Source organism: Somniosus microcephalus, chromosome 12 (assembly GCF_052327205.1).
Source record: "Somniosus microcephalus isolate GS21.2 chromosome 12, FLI_Smic_1.0, whole genome shotgun sequence".
NCBI lineage: Eukaryota > Metazoa > Chordata > Chondrichthyes > Squaliformes > Somniosidae > Somniosus > Somniosus microcephalus.
The window spans coordinates 208,265,620-208,289,900 of record NC_140998.1 but is presented as its reverse complement, the minus strand read 5'-3'; the positions used below and the strand labels follow the sequence as shown (position 1 = coordinate 208,289,900).

At 59.8% G+C, this 24,281-nt stretch overlaps 1 protein-coding gene across 1 annotated transcript in view; it reads left to right on the top strand.

The window, feature by feature from the left end:
* The first annotated feature begins 651 nt into the window (after positions 1–651).
* Positions 652–24,281, top strand: part of LOC147109979 (apolipoprotein Eb-like) — a 32,822-nt gene continuing 9,192 nt past the window's right edge. Inside the window, exons 1-4 of the mRNA XM_086002448.1 lie at positions 652–680; positions 3,107–3,169; positions 20,174–20,324; positions 24,197–24,276. Of these exons, the coding sequence (XP_085858574.1) occupies positions 3,127–3,169; positions 20,174–20,324; positions 24,197–24,276 (274 nt within the window). The 5' untranslated portion in view covers positions 652–680; positions 3,107–3,126. The remainder of the gene's footprint in view (positions 681–3,106; positions 3,170–20,173; positions 20,325–24,196; positions 24,277–24,281) is intronic.

Below are 24,281 nucleotides of genomic sequence, written 5' to 3'. Positions count from 1 at the left end.
CATAGCCCCATGCTCATTCTTCCTGTGTGAGACTGGACGGCGCGTGCCCGGCAGCTGCTCGACTAGGGAGGGCATCACAGAGATCAGCAATCCTGATTATACAATGACGGGGAGATCTCCCACTGCGCGCTACGTGTCAGCGACATGGCAAACGCGGCAGGGAGATTTCCGCACCAACCCCTCTCGGCTTCGAGTGCCCACCGACCGAGATTTGAACCTGTAACACTCCAGCCCTGGCTGGCTGCCTTATGCTTAGCCTGTTTGAGCAGCCCGACAATGGAGCTTTGTTACAGTCTTGCGTCCGTTTGGATCTTATCTCAGTGCCGACCCTTTAAAATGCAAAGGCGACTCCGAAACCTTCGGATGTGTGCAGAGATAGTGCCAAACACAAGAGGGTCACCGGGAGGGCTAGCATTGTTTAAAAATCCACTGCTTATGGAGTTAAATTCCTCCAGGGGATCTTATCTGAACCAAGAGCTCCCAGGATACCAGAGATAAGAACTGCAGCCTGGTTTTATGGGAGACTTTGGACTTTTGCCCCATGAACTGAAGGACCTCGACCGAACAACCATCTTGTATTAACCCTGATGCGAAGGTATTAGGTTCCTGCGAGATATATATATAAGGGCAGAGGTTCAGCCCAGTGATCCTCACTTCATCGGAGCGCAGACAGAGGAGAGGTAAGCTGGGAAAAAAAAAAGAAGGAAACAGTAAAGAGGAAAGGGAGAGAGAGAAGGAAAGAAAGAGGGAGAGGAGGACAGAGATAGGGAGGAAGAACTTGCATTTCAATAGCACCTTTCACGACCTCAGGACGTCCCAAAGCGCTTTGAGAGCCAATTAAACACTTATTTCGAAGGGTAGTCACTGTTGCGAATTAGGGATGCCAATCTCCGCACAGCAAGATCCCAAAAAATGCGCTAATGGTCAGATAATTTTAGCTGTTGTTTGATGGATGAGAACTCCACCACCCACCCCCGCTCTTCTTCCAATAATGGGCGTGGGATCTTTTACGTCCACCCGAGAAGGCAGCCGGGGCCTCAGTTTAACGCCTCATCCGACAGTGCGGCGCTCCCTCAGTACTGCCCCTCCGACAGTGCGGCGCTCCCTCAGTACTGCCCCTCCGACAATGCGGCCCTCCCTCAGTACTGCCTCTCCGACAGTGCGGCGCTCCCTCAGTACTGATCCTCCGACAGTGCGGCGCTCCCTCAGTACTGCCCCTCCGACAATGCGGCCCTCCCTCAGTACTGCCTCTCCGACAGTGCGGCACTCCCTCAGTACTGCCCCTCCGACAGTGCGGCGCTCCCTCAGTACTGCCCCTCCGACAGTGCGGCGCTCCTTCAGTACTGCCCCTCCGACAATGCGGCCCTCCCTCAGTACTGCCTCTCCGACAGTGTGGCGCTCCCTCAGTACTGCCCCTCCGACAGTGCGGCGCTCCCTCAGTACTGCCTCTCCGACAGTGTGGCGCTCCCTCAGTACTGCCCCTCCGACAGTGCGGCGCTCCCTCAGTACTGCCCCTCCGACAGTGCGGCGCTCCTTCAGTACTGCCCCTCCGCCAGTGCGGCGCTCCCTCAGTACTGCCCCTCCGCCAGTGCGGCGCTCCCTCAGTACTGCCCCTCCGCCAGTGCGGCGCTCCGTCAGTACTGCCCCTCCGACAGTGCGGCGCTCCGTCAGTACATCCCCTCCGACAATGCGGCCCTCCCTCAGTACTGCCTCTCCGACAGTGCGGCGCTCCCTCAGTACTGCCCCTCTGACAGTGCGGCGCTCCCTCAGTACTGCCCCTCCGACAGTGCGGCGCTCCCTCAGTACTGAACCTCCGACAGTGCGGCGCTCCCTCAGTATTGAACCTCCGACAGTGCGGCGCTCCCTCGGTACTGCCCCTCCGACAGTGCGGCGCTTCCTCAGTACTGCCCCTCCGACAGTGTGGCGCTCCCTCAGTACTGAACCTCCGACAGTGCGGCGCTCCCTCAGTACTGCCCCTCCGACAGTGTGGCGCTCCCTCAGTACTGAACCTCCGACAGTGCGGCGCTCCCTCAGTACTGCCCCTCCGACAGTGTGGCGCTCCCTCAGTACTGCCCCTCCGACAGTGCGGCGCTCCCTCAGTACTGCCCCTCTGACAGTGCGGCGCTCCCTCAGCACTGCCCCTCCGACAGTGCGGCGCTCCCTCAGTACATCCCCTCCGACAGTGCGGCACTCCCTCAGTACTGCCCCTCCGACAGTGCGGCACTCCCTCAGTACTGCCCCTCCGACAGTGCGGCGCTCCCTCAGTACTGAACCCCTGACAGTGCGGCGCTCCCTCGGTACTGAACCTCCGACAGTGTGCGCTGTCTCAGCACTGGCAGCGGGGGAGTGTCGACCTGGATTACAGGGCTGCAAAATCTCGGGAGTGGGGGACTTGGAACCCCACGGCAGATAGAGAGAAAAGAAAGAGGGAAAGATAGGAGCGAGAAAAGAGTGAGGGAAAGAACGGAGAGAAAGTAGGAAATGAGAAATAAAAAGGGGCGATCCCAAAGATATAAGGAGAGAAAGAAGTGGGGTACTAAACTTATATTATTGGGGCATTCACTGTTCTTAATAAGCTTTGCTGTTATGACTCACGTGTTAGAGATTCGAAGAGGACAAAACAGATTGAACATTTTGTACTGTGTGCCTGACACACAGTAACCCCGAGAAAAGGGCTGTCAGATCTGCTGTTATGCACCTCAAAGCCAGTATTGATGCTGTAAAGATAAAAACAAAGTACAAAAATACCACAAACCCACACAGAGCGCCAAGGGGCAGATTCAGTAGATGGGGCGGGGGTAGGGGGGAGAGAAACTGTCACAACTTGCTCCTAAACCCTTTGCTGACTCCACCAATTTAATCGCGGTCCTATAAAAGGGGCCAGTCTGGGCAGGATCACTTCATTTCGACACCGAGATTGGGTAAGATACCAAACCCACAGAGACGGAAGCAAGGGAGAGAGAGAGGGAGTGAGAGAGAGAGGGTCTCGAGCGACTAATTGCAGCATTAACCAGGCTCTGATCAAATTAAAGGTTAAGTGTTGCGTTCGCGGATTAACACGCCTCTTTCCGAAATTGTCTTAATTTGTCTTTCTGCCTCTCCGCAGTCCCGACACCAGGAGAAATCATGAAAATCTTCGCCGCAGTTCTCGCGTTGGTGCTAATTGCAGGTAAGTGTCGGTGATTTTAATTCCCCACCCCGCTCCGCGGTGATTTACGTTTTAAATGAATTATCGAGGTATGTCGGCGAGCGCGGATTCATCGCGACAGCTCTTGCGAAATCGACTGACTGAGCGCATGGCTGTTTAAAAAAAAAATACCCGATTGATGGCGAATTTAGCTGTGCCCCGCCGCGTGTTAGCGACATCGCGAGCACATCGCTGGCTGGAATCGCGGGAGGGGAGGGATGTGATCGGGCTTTTCCGCTCTCCTCCTCCTCCTCTCTCCACTGCCGTTGCTCCGCGAGGCAGTGGGAACCTGCGCCGAACTCGTCGGAGCAGCGGGAGTGAGGAGACTCGCGGGGGGCGGGGAGGGTGGGGTTGGATTCCTGGCCACAGCCTCGATACCGCCCAATCGAGCGCCTCTACGCCTCCTCCTGCGCCGTCTCGTTCTGCGATTCCAAGCTCAGTGGGGCCATCAGGACAGGGCGACCAAAGAGCTTGGCCGGAGGGGCCGGTTTTAAGGAGCGCCTTAAAGGAGGAGAGAGCGAGAGGCGGAGAGGTTTAGGGAGGGAATTCCAGAGCCCGGGCAGCTGAAGGCACGGCTGCTAATGGTGGAGCGATGGAAATCGGCGGGGGGGCGGGGGGGGGGGATGCACAAGAGGCCAGAATCGGAGGAGCGCGGGGGCTGGAGGAGGTCACAGAGATCGGGCGGAGAGGGGGCTAAACAGAGATTGACTCGCTGTTAATAAGACTGAGGGAGTGGGAAGATTTTTTTTCTTCCGTCTGTTAAGTATATTTGCCTGCTTTTGATTATTGGCGAATGAACCTGGGTGCTGAGGCATTGAGGTGAAAATTGTGAGGGTAAGTGAGCGACACGCTCGCGTGGAACACAGCTGTGCAGTTTCCCTCCCAGACCTATTCATTGGAATTCCACTGTTATCTCTCTTAATCCACTGACGATCGGCTCCAGGAGATGTAGAGCTGGGGCAGTGTGTAAACACCTGCTCAGATACGATCAGTGCTGCGGGATTGGAATGTTGAGCCCAGCTCACTTCAACCCTCCCCGCCCCCCGCCAACCCTGTCGGCCTCAACACTTCCTCTCCAAACCCCATCAGTAGCAATTAACCATTGCAACAGGCTGTGTTCCATCTATCTCTCTGCTGCCCCGTGTCCTAACTCACACCGAGCCCGGTTCACCCATCACCCCCGTTGCTCGATGACCAACATTGGATACAGGTCCGGCAACGCATCGATTTTAAAATTCTCATCCTTGTTTTCAAATCCCTCCTCGCCCCTCCCTATCTCTGTAACCTCCTCCAGCCCCCTACAACCCTCCCTATCTCTGTAACCTCCTCCAGCCCCCTACAACCCTCCCTATCTCTGTAACCTCCTCCAGCCCCTACAACCCTCCCTATCTCTGTAACCTCCTCCAGCCCCCTACAACCCTCCCTATCTCTGTAACCTCCTCCAGCCCCTACAACACTCCCTATCTCTGTAACCTCCTCCAGCCCCCTACAACACTCCCTATCTCTGTAACCTCCCCAGCCCCGACAACCCTCCCTATCTCTGTAACCTCCTCCAGCCCCTACAACACTCCCTATCTCTGTAACCTCCTCCAGCCCCTACAACACTCCCTATCTCTGTAACCTCCTCCAGCCCCTTCAACACTCCCTATCTCTGTAACCTCCTCCAGCCCCTACAACCCTCCCTATCTCTGTAACCCCTCCAGCCCCTACAACCCTCCCTATCTCTGTAACCTCCTCCAGCCACTACAACCCTCCCTATTGCTGTAACCTCCTCCAGCCCCTACAACCCTCCCGACCTCTGTAACCTCCTCCAGCCCCTACAACCCTCCCTATCTCTGTAACCTCCTCCAGCCCCTACAACCCTCCCTATCTCTGTAACCTCCTCCAGCCCCTACAACTCTCCCTTTCTCTGTAACCTCCTCCAGCCCCTACAACCCTCCCTATCTCTGAAACCTCCTCCAGCCCCTGCAGCCCTCCCTATCTCTGTAACCTCCTCCAGCCCCTACAGCCCTCCCTATCTCTGTAACCTCCTCCAGCCCCTACAACCCTCCCTATCTCTGTAACCTCCTCCAGCCGCTACAACCCTCCCTATCTCTGTAACCTCCTCCAGCCCCTACAGCCCTCCCTATCTCTGTAAACTCCTCCAGCCCCGACAACCCTCCCTATCTCTGTAACCTCCTCCAGCCCCTACAACACTCCCTATCTCTGTAACCTCCTCCAGCCCCTACAACCCTCCCTATCTCTGTAACCTCCTCCAGCCCCTACAAGCCTCCCTATCTCTGTAACCTCCTCCAGCCCATACAACCCTCCCTATCTCTGTAACCTCCTCCAGCTGCTACAACCCTCCCTATCTCTGTAACATCCTCCAGCCCCTACACCTCTCCCTATCTCTATAACCTCCCCCAGCCCCCTACAACCCTCCCTATCTCTGTAAACTCCTCCAGCCCCTACAACCCTCCCTATCTCTGTAACCCCCTCCAGCCCCTGCACCCCTCCCTATCTCTGTAACCTCCTCCAGCCCCTACAACCCTCCCTATCTCTGTAACCTCCTCCAGCCCCTACAACACTCCCTATCTCTGTAACCTCCTCCAGCCCCTACAACCCTCCCTATCTCTGTAACCTCCCCAGCCCCCTACAACCCTCCCTATCTCTGTAACCTCCTCCAGCCCCTACAACCCTCCCTATCTCTGTAACCTCCTCCAGCCCCCTACAACACTCCCTATCTCTGTAACCTCCTCCAGCCCCGACAACCCTCCCTATCTCTGTAACCTCCTCCAGCCCCTACAACACTCCCTATCTCTGTAACCTCCTCCAGCCCCTACAACCCTCCCTATCTCTGTAACCTCCCCAGCCCCCTACAACCCTCCCTATCTCTGTAACCTCCTCCAGCCCCTACAACCCTCCCTATCTCTGTAACCTCCTCCAGCCACTACAACCCTCCCTATCGCTGTAACCTCCTCCAGCCCCTACAACCCTCCCTACCTCTGGAACCTCCTCCAGCCCCTACAACCCTCCCTATCTCTGTAACCTCCCCCAGCCCCTACAACCCTCCCTATCTCTGTAACCTCCTCCAGCCCGTACAACCCTCCCTATCTCTGTAACCTCCTCCAGCCCCTAAAACACTCCCTATCTCTGTAACCTCCTCCAGCCCCTACAACCCTCCCTATCTCTGTAACCTCCTCCAGCCCCTACAACTCTCCCTATCTCTGTAACCTCCTCCAGCCCCTACAACCCTCCCTATCTCTGTAACCTCCTCCAGCCCCTACAACCCTCCCTATCTCTGTAACCTCCTCCAGCCCCTGCAGCCCTCCCTATCTCTGTAACCTCCTCCAGCCCCTACAGACCTCCCTATCTCTGTAACCTCCTCCAGCCCCTACAACCCTCCCTATCTCTGTAACCTCCTCCAGCCGCTACAACCCTCCCTATCTCTGTAACCTCCTCCAGCCCCTACAGCCCTCCCTATCTCTGTAACCTCCTCCAGCCCCTACAACCCTCCCTATCTCTGTAACCTCCTCCAGCCCCTACAACACTCCCTATCTCTGTAACCTCCTCCAGCCCCTACAACCCTCCCTATCTCTGTAACCTCCTCCAGCCCCTACAACCCTCCCTATCTCTGTAACCTCCTCCAGCCCCCTACAACCCTCCCTATCTCTGTAACCTTCTCCAGCCCCTACAACCCTCCCTATCTCTGTAACCTTCTCCAACCCCCTACAACCCTCCCTATCTCTGTAACCTCCTCCAGCCCCTACAAGCCTCCCTATCTCTGTAACCTCCTCCAGCCCCGACAATCCTCCCTATCTCTGTAACCTCCTCCAGCCCCTACAACCCTCCCTATCTCTGTAACCTCCTCCAGACCCACAACACTCCCTATCTCTGTAACCTCCTCCAGCCCCTACAACCCTCCCTATCTCTGTAACCTCCTCCAGCACCTACAACCCTCCCTATCTCTGTAACCTCCTCCAGCTCCAACAACCCTCCCTATCTCTGTAACCTCCTCCAGCCCCTACACCTCTCCCTATCTCTGTAACCTCCCCCAGCCCCCTACAACCCTCCCTATCTCTGTAACCTCCTCCAGCCCCTACAACCCTCCCTATCTCTGTAACCCCCTCCAGCCCCTACACCCCTCCCTATCTCTGTAACCTCCTCCAGCCCCTACAACCCTCCCTATCTCTGTAACCCCCTCCAGCCCCTACACCCCTCCCTATCTCTGTAACCTCCTCCAGCCCCTACAACACTCCCTATCTCTGTAACCCCCTCCAGCCCCTACACCCCTCCCTATCTCTGTAACCTCCTCCAGCCCCTACAACCCTCCCTATCTCTATAACCCCCTCCTGCCCCTACACCCCTCCCTATCTCTGTAACCTCCTCCAGCCCCTACAACCCTCCCTATCTCTGTAACCTCCTCCAGCCCCTACAACCCTCCCTATCTCTGTAACCTCCTCCAGCCCCTACAACCCTCCCTATCTCTGTAACCTCCTCCAGCCACTGCAGCCCTCCCTATCTCTGTAACCTCCTCCAGCCCCTACAGCCCTCCCTATCTCTGTAACCTCCTCCAGCCCCTACAACGCTCCCTATCTCTGTAACCTCCTCCAGCCGCTACAACCCTCCCTATCACTGTAACCTCCTCCAGCCCCTACAGCCCTCCCTATCTCTGTAACCTCCTCCAGCCCCTACAACCCTCCCTATCTCTGTAACCTCCTCCAGCCCCTACAACACTCCCTATCTCTGTAACCTCCTCCAGCCCCTACAACCCTCCCTAACTCTGTAACCTCCTCCAGCCCCTACAACCCTCCCTATCTCTGTAACCTCCTCCAGCCCCCTACAACCCTCCCTATCTCTGTAACCTTCTCCAGCCCCTACAACCCTCCCTATCTCTGTAACCTTCTCCAACCCCCTACAACCCTCCCTATCTCTGTAACCTCCTCCAGCCCCTACAAGCCTCCCTATCTCTGTAACCTCCTCCAGCCCCTACAACCCTCCCTATCTCTGTAACCTCCTCCAGCCCCTACAACCCTCCCTATCTCTGTAACCTCCTCCAGACCCACAACACTCCCTATCTCTGTAACCTCCTCCAGCCCCTACAACCCTCCATATCTCTGTAACCTCCTCCAGCCACTACAACCCTCCCTATCTCTGTAACCTCCTCCAGCTCCTACAACCCTCCCTATCTCTGTAACCTCCTCCAGCCCCTACACCTCTCCCTATCTCTGTAACCTCCCCCAGCCCCCTACAACCCTCCCTATCTCTGTAACCTCCTCCAGCCCCTACAACCCTCCCTATCTCTGTAACCCCCTCCAGCCCCTACACCCCTCCCTATCTCTGTAACCTCCTCCAGCCCCTACAACCCTCCCTATCTCTGTAACCCCCTCCAGCCCCTACACCCCTCCCTATCTCTGTAATCTCCTCCAGCCCCGACAACCCTCCCTATCTCTGTAACCCCCTCCAGCCCCTACACCCCTCCCTATCTCTGTAACCTCCTCCAGCCCCTACAACCCTCCCTATCTCTGTAACCCCCTCCTGCCTCTACACCCCTCACTATCTCTGTAACCTCCTCCAGCCCCTACAACCCTCCCTATCTCTGTAACACCCTCCAGCCCCTACAACCCTCCCTATCTCTGTAACCTCCTCCAGCCCCTACAACCCTCCTTATCTCTGTAACCTCCTCCAGCCCCTACAACCTTCCCTATCTCTGTAACCTCCCCCAGCCCCCTACAACCCTCCCTATCTCTGTTACCTCCTCCAGCCCCTACAACCCTCCCTATCTCTGTAACCTCCTCCAGCCCCTACAACCCTCCCTATCTCTGTAACCTCCACCAGCCCCTACAACCCTCCCTATCTCTGTAACCTCCCCCAGCCCCCTACAACCCTCCCTATCTCTGTAACCTCCTCCAGCCCCTACAACCCTCCCTATCTGTGTAACCCCCTCCAGCCCCTACAACCCTCATCTCTGTAACCCCTCCAGCCCCTACAACCCTCCCTATCTCTGTCACCTACTCCAGCCCCTACAACCCTCCTTATCTCTGTAACCCCTCCAGCCCCTACAACCCTCCCTATCTCTGTAACCTCCCCCAGCCCCCTACAACCCTCCCTATCTCTGTAACCTCCCCCAGCCCCTACAACCCTCCCTATCTCTGTAACCTCCTCCAGCCCCCTACAACCCTCCCTATCTCTGTAACCTCCCCCAGCCCCCTACAACCCTCCCTATCTCTGTAACCTCCTCCAGCCCCCTACAACCCTCCCTATCTCTGTAACCTCCCCCAGCCCCCTACAACCCTCCCTATCTCTGTAACCTCCTCCAGCCCCTACAACCCTCCCTATCTCTGTAATCTCCTCCAGCCCCTACACCCCTCCCTATCTCTGTAACGTCCTCCAGCCCCTACAACCCTCCCTATCTCTGTAACCTCCTCCAGCCCCTACAACCCTCCCTATCTCTGTAACCTCCCCCAGCCCCTACAACCCTCCCTATCTCTGTAACCTCCTCCAGCCCCTACAACCCTCCCTATCCCTGCAACCTCCTCCAGCCCCTAAAACCCTCCCTATCTCTGTAAACTCCTCCAGCCCCTACAACCCTCCCTGTCTCTGTAACCCCCTCCAGCCCCTAAAACCCTCCCTATCTCTGTAACCTCCTCCAGCCCCTACAACCCTCCCTATCTCTGTAACCTACTCCAGCCCCTACAAACCTCCCTATCTCTGTAGCCTCCTCCAGCCCCTACAACCCTCCCTATCTCTGTAACCTCCTCCAGCCCCTACAACCCTCCCTATCTCTGTAACCTCCTCCAGCCCCTACAACCCTCCCTATCTCTGTAACCTCCTCCAGCCCCTACAACCCTCCCTACCTCTGTAACCTGCTCCAGCCCCTACAACCCTCCCTATCTCTGTAACCTCCTCCAGCCCCTGCAACCCTCCCTACCTCTGTAACCTCCTCCAGCCCCTACAACCCTCCCTATCTCTGTAACCTCCTCCAGCCCCTACAACCCTCCCTATCTCTGTAACGTCCTCCAGCCCCTACATCCCTCCGAGATCTCTGCGCTCCTCTAATTCCGGCCTCTTGAGCATCCCCCGATTTCCATCGCTCCACCATTGGCGGCCGTGCCTTCAGCCGCCTGGGCCCCGAGCTCTGGAATTCCCTCCCTAAACCTCTCCGCCTCTCTCCCCTCCTTTAAGATGCTCCTTAAAACCGACCTCTTTGAACCAGCTTTTGCTCGCCCGTCCTAATATCTCCTTATGTGGCTCGGTGTCAAATTCTGTGTGATAATCGCTCCTGTGAAGCGCCTCGGGACGTTTTACAACGTTAAATGCGCTATATAAATACAAATTGTATTTGACGTATTAAAAACATTTCAATCTCACCTCCCTCGCTCTCCCCTCCCTCATTCTCCCCCTCCCTCACTCACCCCTCCCTCACTCTCTCCTCCCTTAGACTCCCCCTCCCTCACTCTCCCCTCCCTCACTCTCCCCTCCCTTAGTCTCCCCCTCCCTCAGTCTCCCGTCCCTCATTCTCCCCCTCCCTCACTCACCCCTCCCTCAGACTCCCCTCCCTCACTCCCCCCTCCCTCACTCACCCCTCCCTCACTCTCCCCTCCCTCACTCTCCCCTCCCTCACTCTCCCCTCCCTCAGTCACCCCTCCCTCACTCTCCCCTCCCTCAGACTCCCCTCCCTCACTCTCCCCTCCCTCACTCACCTGCTCCCTCACTCTCCACTCCCTCACTCTCCCCCCTCCCTCACTCTCCCCCTCTCTCACACTCCCCTGCCTCACTCTCCCCTCCCTCAATCTCCCCATCCCTCAGTCTCCCCTCCCTCGCTCTCCCCTCCCTCACTCTCCCCTCCCTCACTCTCCCCCTCCCTCAGTCACCCCTCCCTCACTCTCCCCTCCCTCAGTCTCCCCTCCCTCACTCTCCCCTCCCTCACTCACCTGCCCTCACTCTCCACTCCCTCACTCTCCCCTCCCTCACTCTCCCCCCTCTCTCACACTCCACTGCCTCACTCTCCACTCCCTCACTCTCCCCCCATCCCTCAGTCTCCCCTCCCTCACTCTCCCCTCCCTCACTCTCCCCCATCCCTCAGTCTCCCCTCCCTCACCCTCCCCTCCCTCAGTCTCCCCTCCCTCTCTCTCCCCTCCCTCACTCTCCTCCTCCCTCACTCTCCCCTCCCTCACTCTCCCCTCCCTCACTCTCCCCCTCTCTCACACACCCCTCCCTCACTCTCCCCTCCCTCACTCTCCCCCTCCCTCAGTCTCCCCTCCCTCAGTCGCCCCTCCCTCACACTCCCCTCCCTCACGCTTCCCTCCTTCAGTCTCCCCTCCCTCACTCTCCCCTCCCTCACTCTCCCCCTCCCTCAGTCTCTCCTCCCTCACTCTTCCATCCCTCAATCTCCCCTCCCTCACTCTCCCCTCCCTCACTCTTCCATCCCTCACTCTCCCCTCCCTCAATCTCCCCATCCCTCAGTCTCCCCTCCCTCGCTCTCCCCTCCCTCACTCTCCCCTCCCTCACTCTCCCCTCCCTCAGTCACCCCTCCCTCACTCTCCCCTCCCTCAGTCTCCCCTCCCTCACTCTCCCCTCCCTCACTCACCTGCTCCCTCACTCTCCACTCCCTCACTCTCCCCTCCCTCACTCTCCCCCTCTCTCACACTCCACTGCCTCACTCTCCACTCCCTCACTCTCCCCCATCCCTCAGTCTCCCCTCCCTCACTCTCCCCTCCCTCACTCTCGCCCATCCCTCAGTCTCCCCTCCCTCACTCTCCCCTCCTCAGTCTCCCCTCCCTCTCTCTCCCCTCCCTCACTCTCCTCCTCCCTCACTCTCCCCTCCCTCACTCTCCCCTCCCTCACTCTCCCACCCTCTCTCACACACCCCTCCCTCACTCTCCCCTCCCTCACTCTCCCCTCCCTCAGTCTCCCCTCCCTCAGTCGCCCCTCCCTCACACTCCCCTCCCTCACGCTTCCCTCCCTCAGTCTCCCCTCCCTCACTCTCCCCTCCCTCACTCTCCCCCTCCCTCAGTCTCTCCTCCCTCACTCTTCCATCCCTCAATCTCCCCTCCTCAATCTCCCCTCCCTCACTCTTCCATCCCTCACTCTCCCCTCCCTCACTCTCCCCTCCCTCAGTCTCCCCTCCCCCTCAGTCTCCTGCCTCAGTCCCCCCCCTCAGTCTCCCCTCCCTCACTCTCCCGTCCTCAGTCCCCCTCCCCCGGTTCCCGCTCACTCACTCTCCCCTCCCTTAGTCTCCCCTCCCTCACTCTCACCTCCCTCACTCTCCCCTCCCTCACTCTCCCCCTCCCTCACTCTCCCCCTCCCTAAGTCTCCTCCCTCAGTCCCCCCTCCTCAGTCTCCCCCTCCCTCACTCCTCCCTCCCTCAATACCCCCTCCCTCATGCTCCCATTCCTTACTCTCCCCCTCCCTCAGTCTCCCCTCCCTCAGTCTCCCCCCTTCCTCAGTCTCCCCTCCCTCACTCTACCCCCCTCCTCACTCTCCCCTCCGTCTCCCCTCCCTCACTCTCCCCTCTCTCACTCTCCCCTCCCTCAGTCTCCCCTCCTCAGTCTCCCCTCCCTCAGTCTCCCCTCCCCTCAGTCTCCCCTCCCTCGCTCTCCCCTCCCTCACTCTCCACTCTCTCAATCTCCCCTCCCTCAGTCTCCTCTCCCTCACTCCGCCTCCCTCACTCTCCCCTCCCTCAGTCTCTCTTCCCTCACTCCCCCCCCTCCCTCACTCTCCCCTCTCTCATTCTCCCCTCCCTCAGTCTCCCCTCCCTCACTCTCCCCTCCCTCACTCTCCCCTCCCTCAGTCTCCCCTCCCTCACTCTCCCCTCCCTGACTCTCCTCCTCCCTCACTCGCCCCTCCCTCACTCTCCCCTCCCTCACTCTCCCCCCTCCCCTCAGCCTCCCCTCCCTCAGTCGCCCCCTCCCTCACACTCCCCTCCCTCACTCTCCCCCTCCCTCAGTCTCCCCTCCCTCACTCTCCCCTCCCTCACTCTTCCATCCCTCACTCTCCCCCTCCCTCACTCTCCCCTCCCTCCACTCTCCCCTCCCCTCAGTATCCCCTCCCTCACTCTCCCCTCCCTCAGTCTCCCCTCCCTCGGTCTCCCCTCCCTCGCTCTCTCCCCTCCCTCGCTCTCCCCTCCCTCGCTCTCCCCTCCCTCAGTCTCCCTTCCCTCACTCTCTCCTCCCTCACTCTCCCCTCTCTCAGTCTCCCCTCCCTCACTCTCCCCTCCCCCACTCTCCCCTCCCTCACTCTCCCCTCCCTCACTCTCCTCCTCCCTCACTCGCCCCTCCCTCACTCTCCCCTCCCTCACTCTCCCCCTCTCTCACACACCCCTCCCTCACTCTCCCCTCCCTCAATCTCCCCCCTCCCTCAGTCTCCCCCTCCCTCAGTCGCCCCTCCCTCACGCTCCCCCTCCCTCAGTCTTCCCTCCCTCAGACTCCCCTCCCTCACTCTCCCCTCCCTCACTCTCCACCTCCGTCAGTCTCCCCTCCCTCACTCTCCCCTCCCTCACTCTTCCATCCCTCACCCTCCCCTCCCTCACTCTCCCCTCCCTCACTCTCCCCCTCCCTCAGTCTCCTCCCTCAGTCCCCCCCTCCCTCAGTCTCCCCTCCCTCACTCTCCCGTCCGTCAGTCCTCCCTCCCCCCGGTTCCACCTCACTCACTCTCCCCTCCCTCAGTCTCCCCTCCCTCACTCTCCCCTCCCTCACTCTCCCCTCCATCAGTCAGTCTCCCCTCCCTCGCTCTCCCCTCCCTCAGTATCCCCCTCCCTCACTCTCCCCTCCCTCGGTCTCCCCTCCCTCGGTCTCCCCTCCCTAGCTCTCCCCTCCCTCACTCTCCCCCTCCCTCACTCTCCCCTCCCTCACTCTCCCGTCCCTCAGTCTCCTCCCTCAGTCCCCCCTCCCTCAGTCTCCCCTCCCTCACTCTCCCGTCCGTCAGTCCTCCCTCCCCCGTTCCCCCTCACTCACTCTCCCCTCCCTCAGTCTCCCCTCCCTCACTCTCCCCTCCCTCACTCTCCCCTCCATCAGTCTCCCCTCCCTCAGTCTCCCCTCCCTCAGACACCCATCCCTCACTCTCCCCTCCCTCAGTCTCCCCTCCCTCACTCTCCCCTCCCTCAGTCTCCCCTCCCTCACACTCCCATTCGCTCACCTCCCCTCCCTCACTCTCCCCCTCCTTCAGTCTCCCCTCCATCAGTCTCTCCTCCCTCAGGATCCCCTCTCTCATTCTCCCTTCCCTCACTCTCACCTCCCACAGATTCCCCTCCCTCAGTCTCCCCTCCCTCACTCTCCCCTCTCTCAGACTACCCTCACTCACTCTCCCCTCCCTCAGTCTCCCCTCCCTCACTCTCCCCTCCCTCACTCTCCCCTACCTCAAATCCCCTCCCTCACTATCCCATCCCTCACTCTCCCCTCCTTGGTGACCCCTCCCTCATTATCCCATCCCTCACTCTCCCCTCCTCGGTGTCCCCTCCCTCAGTCTCCCTCCCTCAGCCTCCCCCTCCCTCAGTCTCCCCTCCCTCACTCTCCCCTCCCTCAGTCTCCCCTCTCTCACTCTCCCCTACCTCAGTCTCCTCTCCCTCAGTCTCCCCCTCCCTCAGTCTCCCTCCCTCAGCCTCCCCCTCCCTCAGTCACCCCTCTCTCACTCTCCCCTACCTCAGTCTCCCCTCCCTCAGTCTCCCCGTCCCTCAGTCTCCCCTCCCTCAGTCTCCCCTCCCTCACTCTCCCCTCCCTCAGTCTCCCCTCCCTCGCTCTCCCCTCCCTCACTCTCCACTCTCTCAATCTCCCCTCCCTCAGTCTCCCCTCCCTCGCTAGACCCTCCCTCACTCTCCACTCTCTCAATCTCCCCTCCCTCAGTCTCCCCTCCCTCACTCTCCCCTCACTCATTCTCCCCTCGCTCAGTCTCCCCTCCCTCACTCTCCCCTCCCTCAATCTCCTCCTCCCTCACTCGCCCCCCCTCACTCTCCCCTCCCTCACTCTCCCCCTCTCTCACACACCCCTCCCTCACTCTCCCCTCCCTCACTCTCCCCCTCCCTCAGTCTCCCCTCCCTCAGTCGCCGATCCCTCACACTCGCCTCCCTCACTCTTCCCTCCCTCAGTCTCCCCTCCCTCACTCTCCCCTCCCTCACTCTCCCCCTCCCTCAGTCTCCCCTCCCTCACTCTCCCCTCCCTCACTCTTCCATCCCTCACTCTCCTCTCCCTCCCTCTCCCCCTCCCTCACTCTCCCCTCTCTCACTCTCCCCTCCCTCAGTCTCCCCTCCCTCACTCTCCCCTCCCTCGGTCTCCCCCTCCCTCACTCTCCCCTCTCTCAATCTCCCCTCCCTCAGTCTCCCCTCCCTCACTCCCCCTCCCTCACTCTACCCTCCCTCAGTCTCCCCTCCCTAACTCTCCCCTCCCTCAGTCTCCCCTCCCTCACTCTCCCCTCCCTCGGTCTCCCCTCCCTCGCTCTCCCCTCCCTCACTCTCCCCTCTCTCAATCTCCCCTCCCTCTGTCTCCCCTCCCTCACTCCCCCTCCCTCACTCTCCCCTCCGTCACTCACCCCTCCCTCACTCGCCCCTCCCTCACTCTCCCCTCCCTCACTCTCCCCCCTCCCTCAGTCTCCCCTCCCTCACTCTCCCGTCCGTCAGTCCTCCCTCCCCCGGTTCCCCCTCACTCACTCTCCCCTCCCTCAGTCTCCCCTCCCTCACTCTCCCCTCCCTCACTCTCCCCTCCATCAGTCTCCCCTCCCTCGCTCTCCCCTCCCTCAGTATCCCCTCCCTCACTCTCCCCTCACTCGGTCTCCCCTCCCTCGCTCTCCCCTCCCTCACTCTCCCCTCCCTCACTCTCCCCTCCCTCACTCTCCCCTCCCTCAGTCTCCTCCCTCAGTCCCCCCTCCCTCAGTCTCCCCTCCCTCACTCTCCCGTCCGTCAGTCCTCCCTCCCCCGGTTCCCCCTCACTCACTCTCCCCTCCCTCAGTCTCCCCTCCCTCACTCTCCCCTCCCTCACTCTCCCCTCCATCAGTCTCCCCTCCCTCAGTCTCCCCTCCCTCAGACACCCCTCCCTCACTCTCCCCTCCCTCAGTCTCCCCTCCCTCACTCTCCCCTCCCTCAGTCTCCCCTCCCTCACACTCCCATTCGCTCACCTCCCCTCCCTCACTCTCCCCCTCCTTCAGTCTCCCCTCCATCAGTCTCCCCTCCCTCAGGATCCCCTCTCTCATTCTCCCTTCCCTCACTCTCACCTCCCACAGATTCCCCTCCCTCAGTCTCCCCTCCCTCACTCTCCCCTCTCTCAGACTACCCTCACTCACTCTCCCCTCCCTCAGTCTCCCCTCCCTCACTCTCCCCTCCCTCACTCTCCCCTACCTCAAATCCCCTCCCTCACTATCCCATCCCTCACTCTCCCCTCCTTGGTGTCCCCTCCCTCATTATCCCATCCCTCACTCTCCCCTCCTCGGTGTCCCCTCCCTCAGTCTCCCTCCCTCAGCCTCCCCCTCCCTCAGTCTCCCCTCCCTCACTCTCCCCTCCCTCAGTCTCCCCTCTCTCACTCTCCCCTACCTCAGTCTCCTCTCCCTCAGTCTCCCCCTCCCTCAGTCTCCCTCCCTCAGCCTCCCCCTCCCTCAGTCACCCCTCTCTCACTCTCCCCTACCTCAGTCTCCCCTCCCTCAGTCTCCCCGTCCCTCAGTCTCCCCTCCCTCAGTCTCCCCTCCCTCACTCTCCCCTCCCTCAGTCTCCCCTCCCTCGCTCTCCCCTCCCTCACTCTCCACTCTCTCAATCTCCCCTCCCTCAGTCTCCCCTCCCTCGCTCTCCCCTCCCTCACTCTCCACTCTCTCAATCTCCCCTCCCTCAGTCTCCCCTCCCTCACTCTCCCCTCACTCATTCTCCCCTCGCTCAGTCTCCCCTCCCTCACTCTCCCCTCCCTCACTCTCCTCCTCCCTCACTCGCCCCCCTCACTCTCCCCTCCCTCACTCTCCCCCTCTCTCACACACCCCTCCCTCACTCTCCCCTCCCTCACTCTCCCCCTCCCTCAGTCTCCCCTCCCTCAGTCGCCGATCCCTCACACTCGCCTCCCTCACTCTTCCCTCCCTCAGTCTCCCCTCCCTCACTCTCCCCTCCCTCACTCTCCCCCTCCCTCAGTCTCCCCTCCCTCACTCTCCCCTCCCTCACTCTTCCATCCCTCACTCTCCCCTCCCTCCCTCTCCCCTCCCTCACTCTCCCCTCCCTCACTCTCCCCTCCCTCAGTCTCCCCTCCCTCACTCTCCCCTCCCTTTGTCTCCCCTCCCTCACTCTCCCCTCTCTCAATCTCCCCTCCCTCAGTCTCCCCTCCCTCACTCCCCCTCCCTCACTCTACCCTCCCTCAGTCTCCCCTCCCTAACTCTCCCCTCCCTCAGTCTCCCCTCCCTCACTCTCCCCTCCCTCGGTCTCCCCTCCCTCGCTCTCCCCTCCCTCACTCCCCCTCCCTCACTCTACCCTCCCTCAGTCTCCCCTCCCTAACTCTCCCCTCCCTCAGTCTCCCCTCCCTCACTCTCCCCTCCCTCAGTCACCCATCCCTCACTCCCCCCACCCTCACTCTCCCCTCCCACACTCTCCCCTCCCTTGGTCTCCACCCTCAGTCCCCCCCTCCCTCTGTCTCCCCTCCCTCACTCTCCCCTCCCTCACTCTCCCCTCCCTCAGTCTCCCCTCCCTCACTCTTCCCTCCCTCAGTCTCCCCTCCCTCAGTCTCCCCCCCCTCAGTCTCCCCTGCCACCTAAGGAAATCCATCTAACCAATAGAGGACTAGAATACAAGGGGGTAGAAGTTATGATGCAGCTACACAAAGCCCTGGTTAGACCACACCTGGAGCACTGGGAGCAGTTCTGGGCACCGCACCTTAGGAAGGATATACTGGCCTTGGAGGGAGTGCAGCGTAGGTTTACCAGAATCACACCCGGACTCCAAGGGTTGAGTTACGAGGAGAGATTACACAAACTAGGGTTGTATTCCCTGGAATTTAGAAGGTTAAGGGGTGAATTCATTGAATCATAGAATGATTACAGCACAGAAGGAGGCCATTCGGCCCCTCGAGCCCGTGCCGGCTCTCTGCAAGAACACTTCAGCTAGTCCCACTCCCCCGCCCTTTCCACATAGCCCCGCAAATTATTTTCCTTCAACTACTTATCCAACTCCCTTTTCAAAGCCACAGTTGAGTCTGTCTCCAAACTTCCACCACCCTCTCAGGCAGAGCATTACAGATCCTGACCACTCGCTGCGTAAAATTTTTTCCCACATGTCGTCTTTGGTTCTTCTGCCAATCACCTTCAATCTGTGTCCTCTGGATCTCGACCCTCCCGCCAATGGGAACAGTTTCTCTCTGTCTGCTCTGTCCAGACCCCTCATGATTTTGAACACCTCCATCAAATCTCCCCTTAACCTTCTCTGCTCCAAGGAGAACAACCCCAGCTTCTCCAGTCTATCCACGTAACTGAAGTCCCTCATCCCTGGGACCATTCTGGTCAATCTCCCCTTAGCCTTCTCTGCTCTAAGGAGAACAATCCCAGCTTCTCCAGTCTCTCCACATCACTGAGGTCCCTCATCCCTGGGACCATTCTGGTCAATCTCCCCTTAACCTTCTCTGCTCTAAGGAGAACAACCCCAGCTTCTCCAGTCTCTCCACGTCACTGAAGTCCCTCATCCCTGGGACCATTCTGGTCAATCTCCCCTTAACCTTCTCTGCTCTAAGGAGAACAACCCGAGCTTCTCCGGTCTCTCCACATCACTGAAGTCTCTCATCCCTGGGACCATTCTGGTCAATCTCCCCTTAACCTTCTCTGCTCTAAGGAGAACAACCCCAGCTTCTCCAGTCTCTCCACATCACTGAAGTCCCTCATCCCTGGGACCATTCTGGTCAATCTCCCCTTAACCTTCTCTGCTCTAAGGAGAACAACCCCAGCTTCTCCAGTCTCTCCACATCACTGAAGTCCCTCATCCCTGGGACCATTCTGGTCAATCTGCCCTTAACCTTCTCTGCTCTAAGGAGAACAACCCCAGCTTCTCCAGTCTCTCCACGTCACTGAAGTCCCTCATCCCTGGGACCATTCTGGTCAATCTCCCCTTAACCTTCTCTGCTCTAAGGAGAACAACCCGAGCTTCTCCGGTCTCTCCACATCACTGAAGTCTCTCATCCCTGGGACCATTCTGGTCAATCTCCCCTTAACCTTCTCTGCTCTAAGGAGAACAACCCCAGCTTCTCCAGTCTCTCCACATCACTGAAGTCCCTCATCCCTGGGACCATTCTGGTCAATCTGCCCTTAACCTTCTCTGCTCCAAGGAGAACAACCCCAGCTTCTCCAGTCTCTCCACATCACTGAGGTCCCTCATCCCTGGAACCATTCTCGTAAATCTTTTCTGCATCTTCTCTCAGGCCTTCACATCTTTCCTAAAGTGTGGTGTGCAGAATTGGACACAGTACTCCAGTTTCTCCAAATATTAAGGGGAACAGATTGGGTAGAGAGAAACTATTTCTGCTGGTTGGGGAGTCTAGGACTAGGGGGCAGAGTCTAAAAATTAGAGCCAAACCTTTCAGGAGTGAAGTTCGGAAACACTTCGACACACAATGGGTGGTAGAAGTTTGGAACTCTCTTCCACAAATGGCAATTGATGCTGGGCCAATTGTGACGTAATAAAACTCACTACACACTTGGTTTCAGTATAAAGCAAGGCTTTAATCAACTTGTTTCAGAACATGGAGGTCTAGTTGTACTTCACTAGTTCCTTGTCTTACAAAATGTCCCTGGCAAGCTGGGCCCACGCCCGAGTATTTATACTGCTTGGACGGCGCCACCAGCTGGCCTTCCAGCGTTATTTCACGAGTAGTTTCTTGATGAATGATGAGATTTATAACAAATTGTTAATTTTAAGTCAGAGATTGACGGCTTTCTGTTAACCAAAGGTATTAAGGGATATAGGGCAAGGGCGGGTGGATGGAGTTAGGTCGCAGATTAGCCATGATCTCATTGGAAGATCACCACATCACTCGGTTAACGTTCCCGTGCCCAATCTCGTTCCTTCAGGCTCCCAGGGGTCCTCGCTGCTGCAAGCCAAAGAGCACACGAAATGGGAGGAGGCCCTCGAGAGATTCTGGAGCTTCGCAACCCAGATGTCCCATTCCACCCAGGAGATGATGAGCAAAATCCAGAACACAGAGCTGGACGAGCAATTCCAGTGAGTATCTCAGCACACCACAGTAGACGTTACACATCAATAGTGAGACACTCGAGGGTGAGGGACAGATTAATAACTCACGCATTAAGAAAGACTTGACTTTCTCCAGCGCCTCTCACCACCTCAGGACGTCTCAAAGCGCATTACACCCACTGAAGTACTTTTTTGAAGTGTGGTCACTGTTGTAATGTAGGAAACGCGTCAGCCAATTTGCTCACAGGAAGATCCCACAAGCAGCAATGTGACAATAACCAGAGCATCTGTTTTAGGGATATTGGTTGAGGGATAAATATTGGCCCCAGGACACCGGTGATAACTGCCCCTGCTCTTCTTCCAAATAGTGGCTGTGGAATATTTTCCCTGAGAGTGCAGACAGGGGCCTCGGTTTAACGTCTCATCCGAAAGATGGCACCTCCGACAGTGCGGCGCTCCCTCAGTACAGCCTCTGCGACAGTGCGGCGCTCCCTCAGTGCTGCCCGTCCGACACTGCAGCGCTCCCTCAATACTGCCCCTCCGACAGTGCGGCGCTCCCTCAGTACTGCCCCTCCGACAGTGCGGCGCTCCCTCAGCACTGCCCCTCCGACAGTGCGGCGCTCCCTCAGTACTGCCCCTCCGACAGTGCAGCGCTCCCTCAGTACTGCCCCTCCAACAGTGCATCGCTCCCTCAATACTGCCCCTCCGACAGTGCGGCGCCCCCTCAGACAGTGCGGTGCTCCCTCAGTACTGCCCCCCCCGACAGTGCAGCGCTCCCTCAGTACTGCCCCTCTGACAGTGCGGCACTCCCTCAGTACTGCCCCACCGACAGTGCGGCTCTCCCTCAGTACTGCCCCTCAGACAGTGCGGTGCTCCCTCAGTACTGCCCCTCCGAAAGTGCAGCACTCCCTCAGTACTACCCCTCCGACAGTGCGGCGCTCCCTCAGTACTGACCCCCACAGTGCAGCGCTCCCTCAGTACTGCCCCTTGACAGTGCGGCGCTCCCTCAGTACTGCCCCTCCAACAGTGCGGCGCTCCCTCAGTACTGACCCCCCACAGTGCAGCGCTCCCTCAGTACTGCCCCTCGACAGTGCGGCGCTCCCTCAGTACTGCCCCTCCGACAGTGCGGCGCTCCCTCAGTACTGCCCCTCCGACAGTGCATCGCTCCCTCAATACTGCCCCTCCGACAGTGCGGCGTCCCCTCAGACAGTGCGGTGCTCCCTCAGTACTGCCCCCCCGACAGTGCAGCGCTCCCTCAGTACTGCCCCTCCGACAGTGCGGCACTCCCTCAGTACTGCCCCTCAGACAGTGCGGTGCTCCCTCAGTACTGCCCCTCCGAAAGTGCAGCACTCCCTCAGTACTGCCCCTCCGACAGTGCGGCGCTCCCTCAGTACTGCCCTTCCGACAGTGCGGCGCTCCCTCAGTACTGCCCCTCCGACAGTGCGGTGCTCCCTCAGTACTGCCCCTCCGACAGTGCGGCGCTCTCTCGGTACTGCCCCTCGGACAGTGTGGCGCTCCCTCAGTACAGCCCCTCCGACAGTGTGGCACTCCATCAGTACTGCCCCTCCCACAGTGCGGTGCTCCCTCAGTACTGACCCTCCGACAGTGCGGCGCTCCCTCAATACTGCCCCTCGGACAGTGTGGCGCTCCATCAGTAGTGACCCTCCGACAGTGCGGCACTCCCTCAGTACTGCCCCTCCGACAGTGCGGCACTCCCTCAGTACTGCCCCTCCGACAGTGCGGCGCTCCCTCAGTACTGACCCTCCGACAGTGCGGCGCTCCCTCGGAAATGCCCCTCCGACAGTGCGGCGCTCCCTCAGTACCACCTCTCTGACAGTGCGGCACTCCCTCAGTACTGCCCCTCCGACAGTGCTGCACTCGGTCAGTACCGCCCCTCCGACAGTGTGGCACTCCCTCAGTACTGCCCCTCCGACAGTGTGGCACTCCGTCAGTACTGCCCCTCCCACAATGCGGTGCTCCCTCAGTACTGACCCTCCGACAGTGCGGCGCTCCCTCAGTACTGCCCCTCGGACAGTGTGGCGCTCCCTCAGTACTGCCCCTCCGGCAGTGCGGCACTCCCTCAGTACTGCCCCTCCGACAGAGCGGCACTCCCTCAATACTGCCCCTCCGACAGTGCAGCACTCCCTCAGTACTGCCCCTCCGTCAGTGCGGCGCTCCCTCAGTACTGCCCCTCCGACAGTGCTGCACTTGATCAGTACTGCCTCTCCCACAGTGCGGTGCTCCCTCAGTGCTGACCCTCCGACAGTACGGTGCTCCCTGAGTACTGCCCCTCGGACAGTGTGGCGCTCCTTCAGTACTGCCCCTCCGGCAGTGCGGCACTCCCTCAGTACTGCCCCTCCGACAGTGCGGCACTTCCTCAGTACTGCCCCTCCGACAGTGTGGCGCTCCCTCAGTGCTGCCCCTCCGACAGTGCGGCGCTCCCTCAATACTGCCCCTCCGACAGTGCAGCGCTCCCTCAGTACGGCCCCTCCGACAGTGCGGCACTCCCTCAGTACCGCCCCTCCGACAGTGCGGCGCTCCCTCAATACTGCCCCTCCGACAGTGCAGCGCTCCCTCAGTACCGCCCCTCCGACAGTGCGGCGCTCCCTCAGTGCCGCCCCTCCGACAGTGCGGCTCTCCCTCAGTACCGCCCCTCCGACAGTGCGGCTCTCCCTCTGTACCGCCCCTCCGACAGTGCGGCTCTCCCTCAGTACGGCCCCTCCGACAGTGCGGCGCTCCCTCAGTACCGCCCCTCCGACAGTGCGGCTCTCCCTCAGTACTGCCCCTCCGACAGTGTGGCCCTCCCTCAGTACCGCCCCTCCGACAGTGCGGCTCTCCCTCAGTACCGCCCCTCCGACAGTGCGGCGCTCCCTCAGTACCGCCCCTCTGACAGTGCGGCACTCCCTCAGTACTGCCCCTCCGACAGTGCGGCTCTCCCTCAGTACTGCCCCTCCGACAGTGCGGCGCTCCCTCAGTACTGCCCCACCGTCAGTGCGGCACTCCCTCAGTACTGCCCCTCCGTCAGTGCGGCACTCCCTCAGTACCGCCCCTCCGACAGTGCAGCACTCCCTCAGTACGGCCCCTCCGACAGTGCGGCGCTCCCTCAGTACCACCCCTCCGACAGTGCGGCTCTCCCTCAGTACCGCCCCTCCGACAGTGCGGCGCTCCCTCAGTACCGCCCCTCCGACAGTGCGGCTCTCCCTCAGTACTGCCCCTCCGACAGTGCGGCGCTCCCTCAGTACCGCCCCTCCGACAGTGCGGCGCTCCCTCAGTACCGCCTCTCCGACAGTGCGGCGCTCCCTCAGTACTGCCTCTCCGACAGTGCGGTGCTCCCTCAGTACGGCCCCTCCGACAGTGCGGCGCTCCCTCAGTACCGCCCCTCCGACAGTGCAGCGCTCCCTCAGTACGGCCCCTCCGACAGTGCGGCGCTCCCTCAGTACTGCCCCTCCGACAGTGCAGCACTCCCTCAGTACTGCCCCTCCGACAGTGCGGCGCTCCCTCAGTACTGCCCCTCCAACAGTGCGGCTCTCCCTCAGTACTGCCCCTCCGACAGTGTGGCGCTCCCTCAGTACTGCCCCTCCGACAGTGCAGCACTCCCTCAGTACGGCCCCTCCGACAGTGCGGCGCTCCCTCAGTACTGCCCCTCCGACAGTGCAGCACTCCCTCAGTACGGCCCCTCCGACAGTGCGGCTCTCCCTCAGTACTGCCCCTCCGACAGTGTGGCTCTCCCTCAGTACAGCACTGGGAGTGTCGGCCTCTAATTTGTGCTCAAGTCTCTGGAGTGGGGACTCGAAACCACGACCTTCTGTCTGAGAGGCGAGCATGCTGCCCACGGAGCCGCGGATGGCACCGTCCAGATGCACCATGGCGTTGCTCATCCCGTTGCCTTTCCTTCACAGGGTGCTGATCACGAACTGCATGGCTGAGCTCAACATCTCAGTCGATGACCTGCGCAGCAAACTGGGGCCGTACACGGAACGCTTC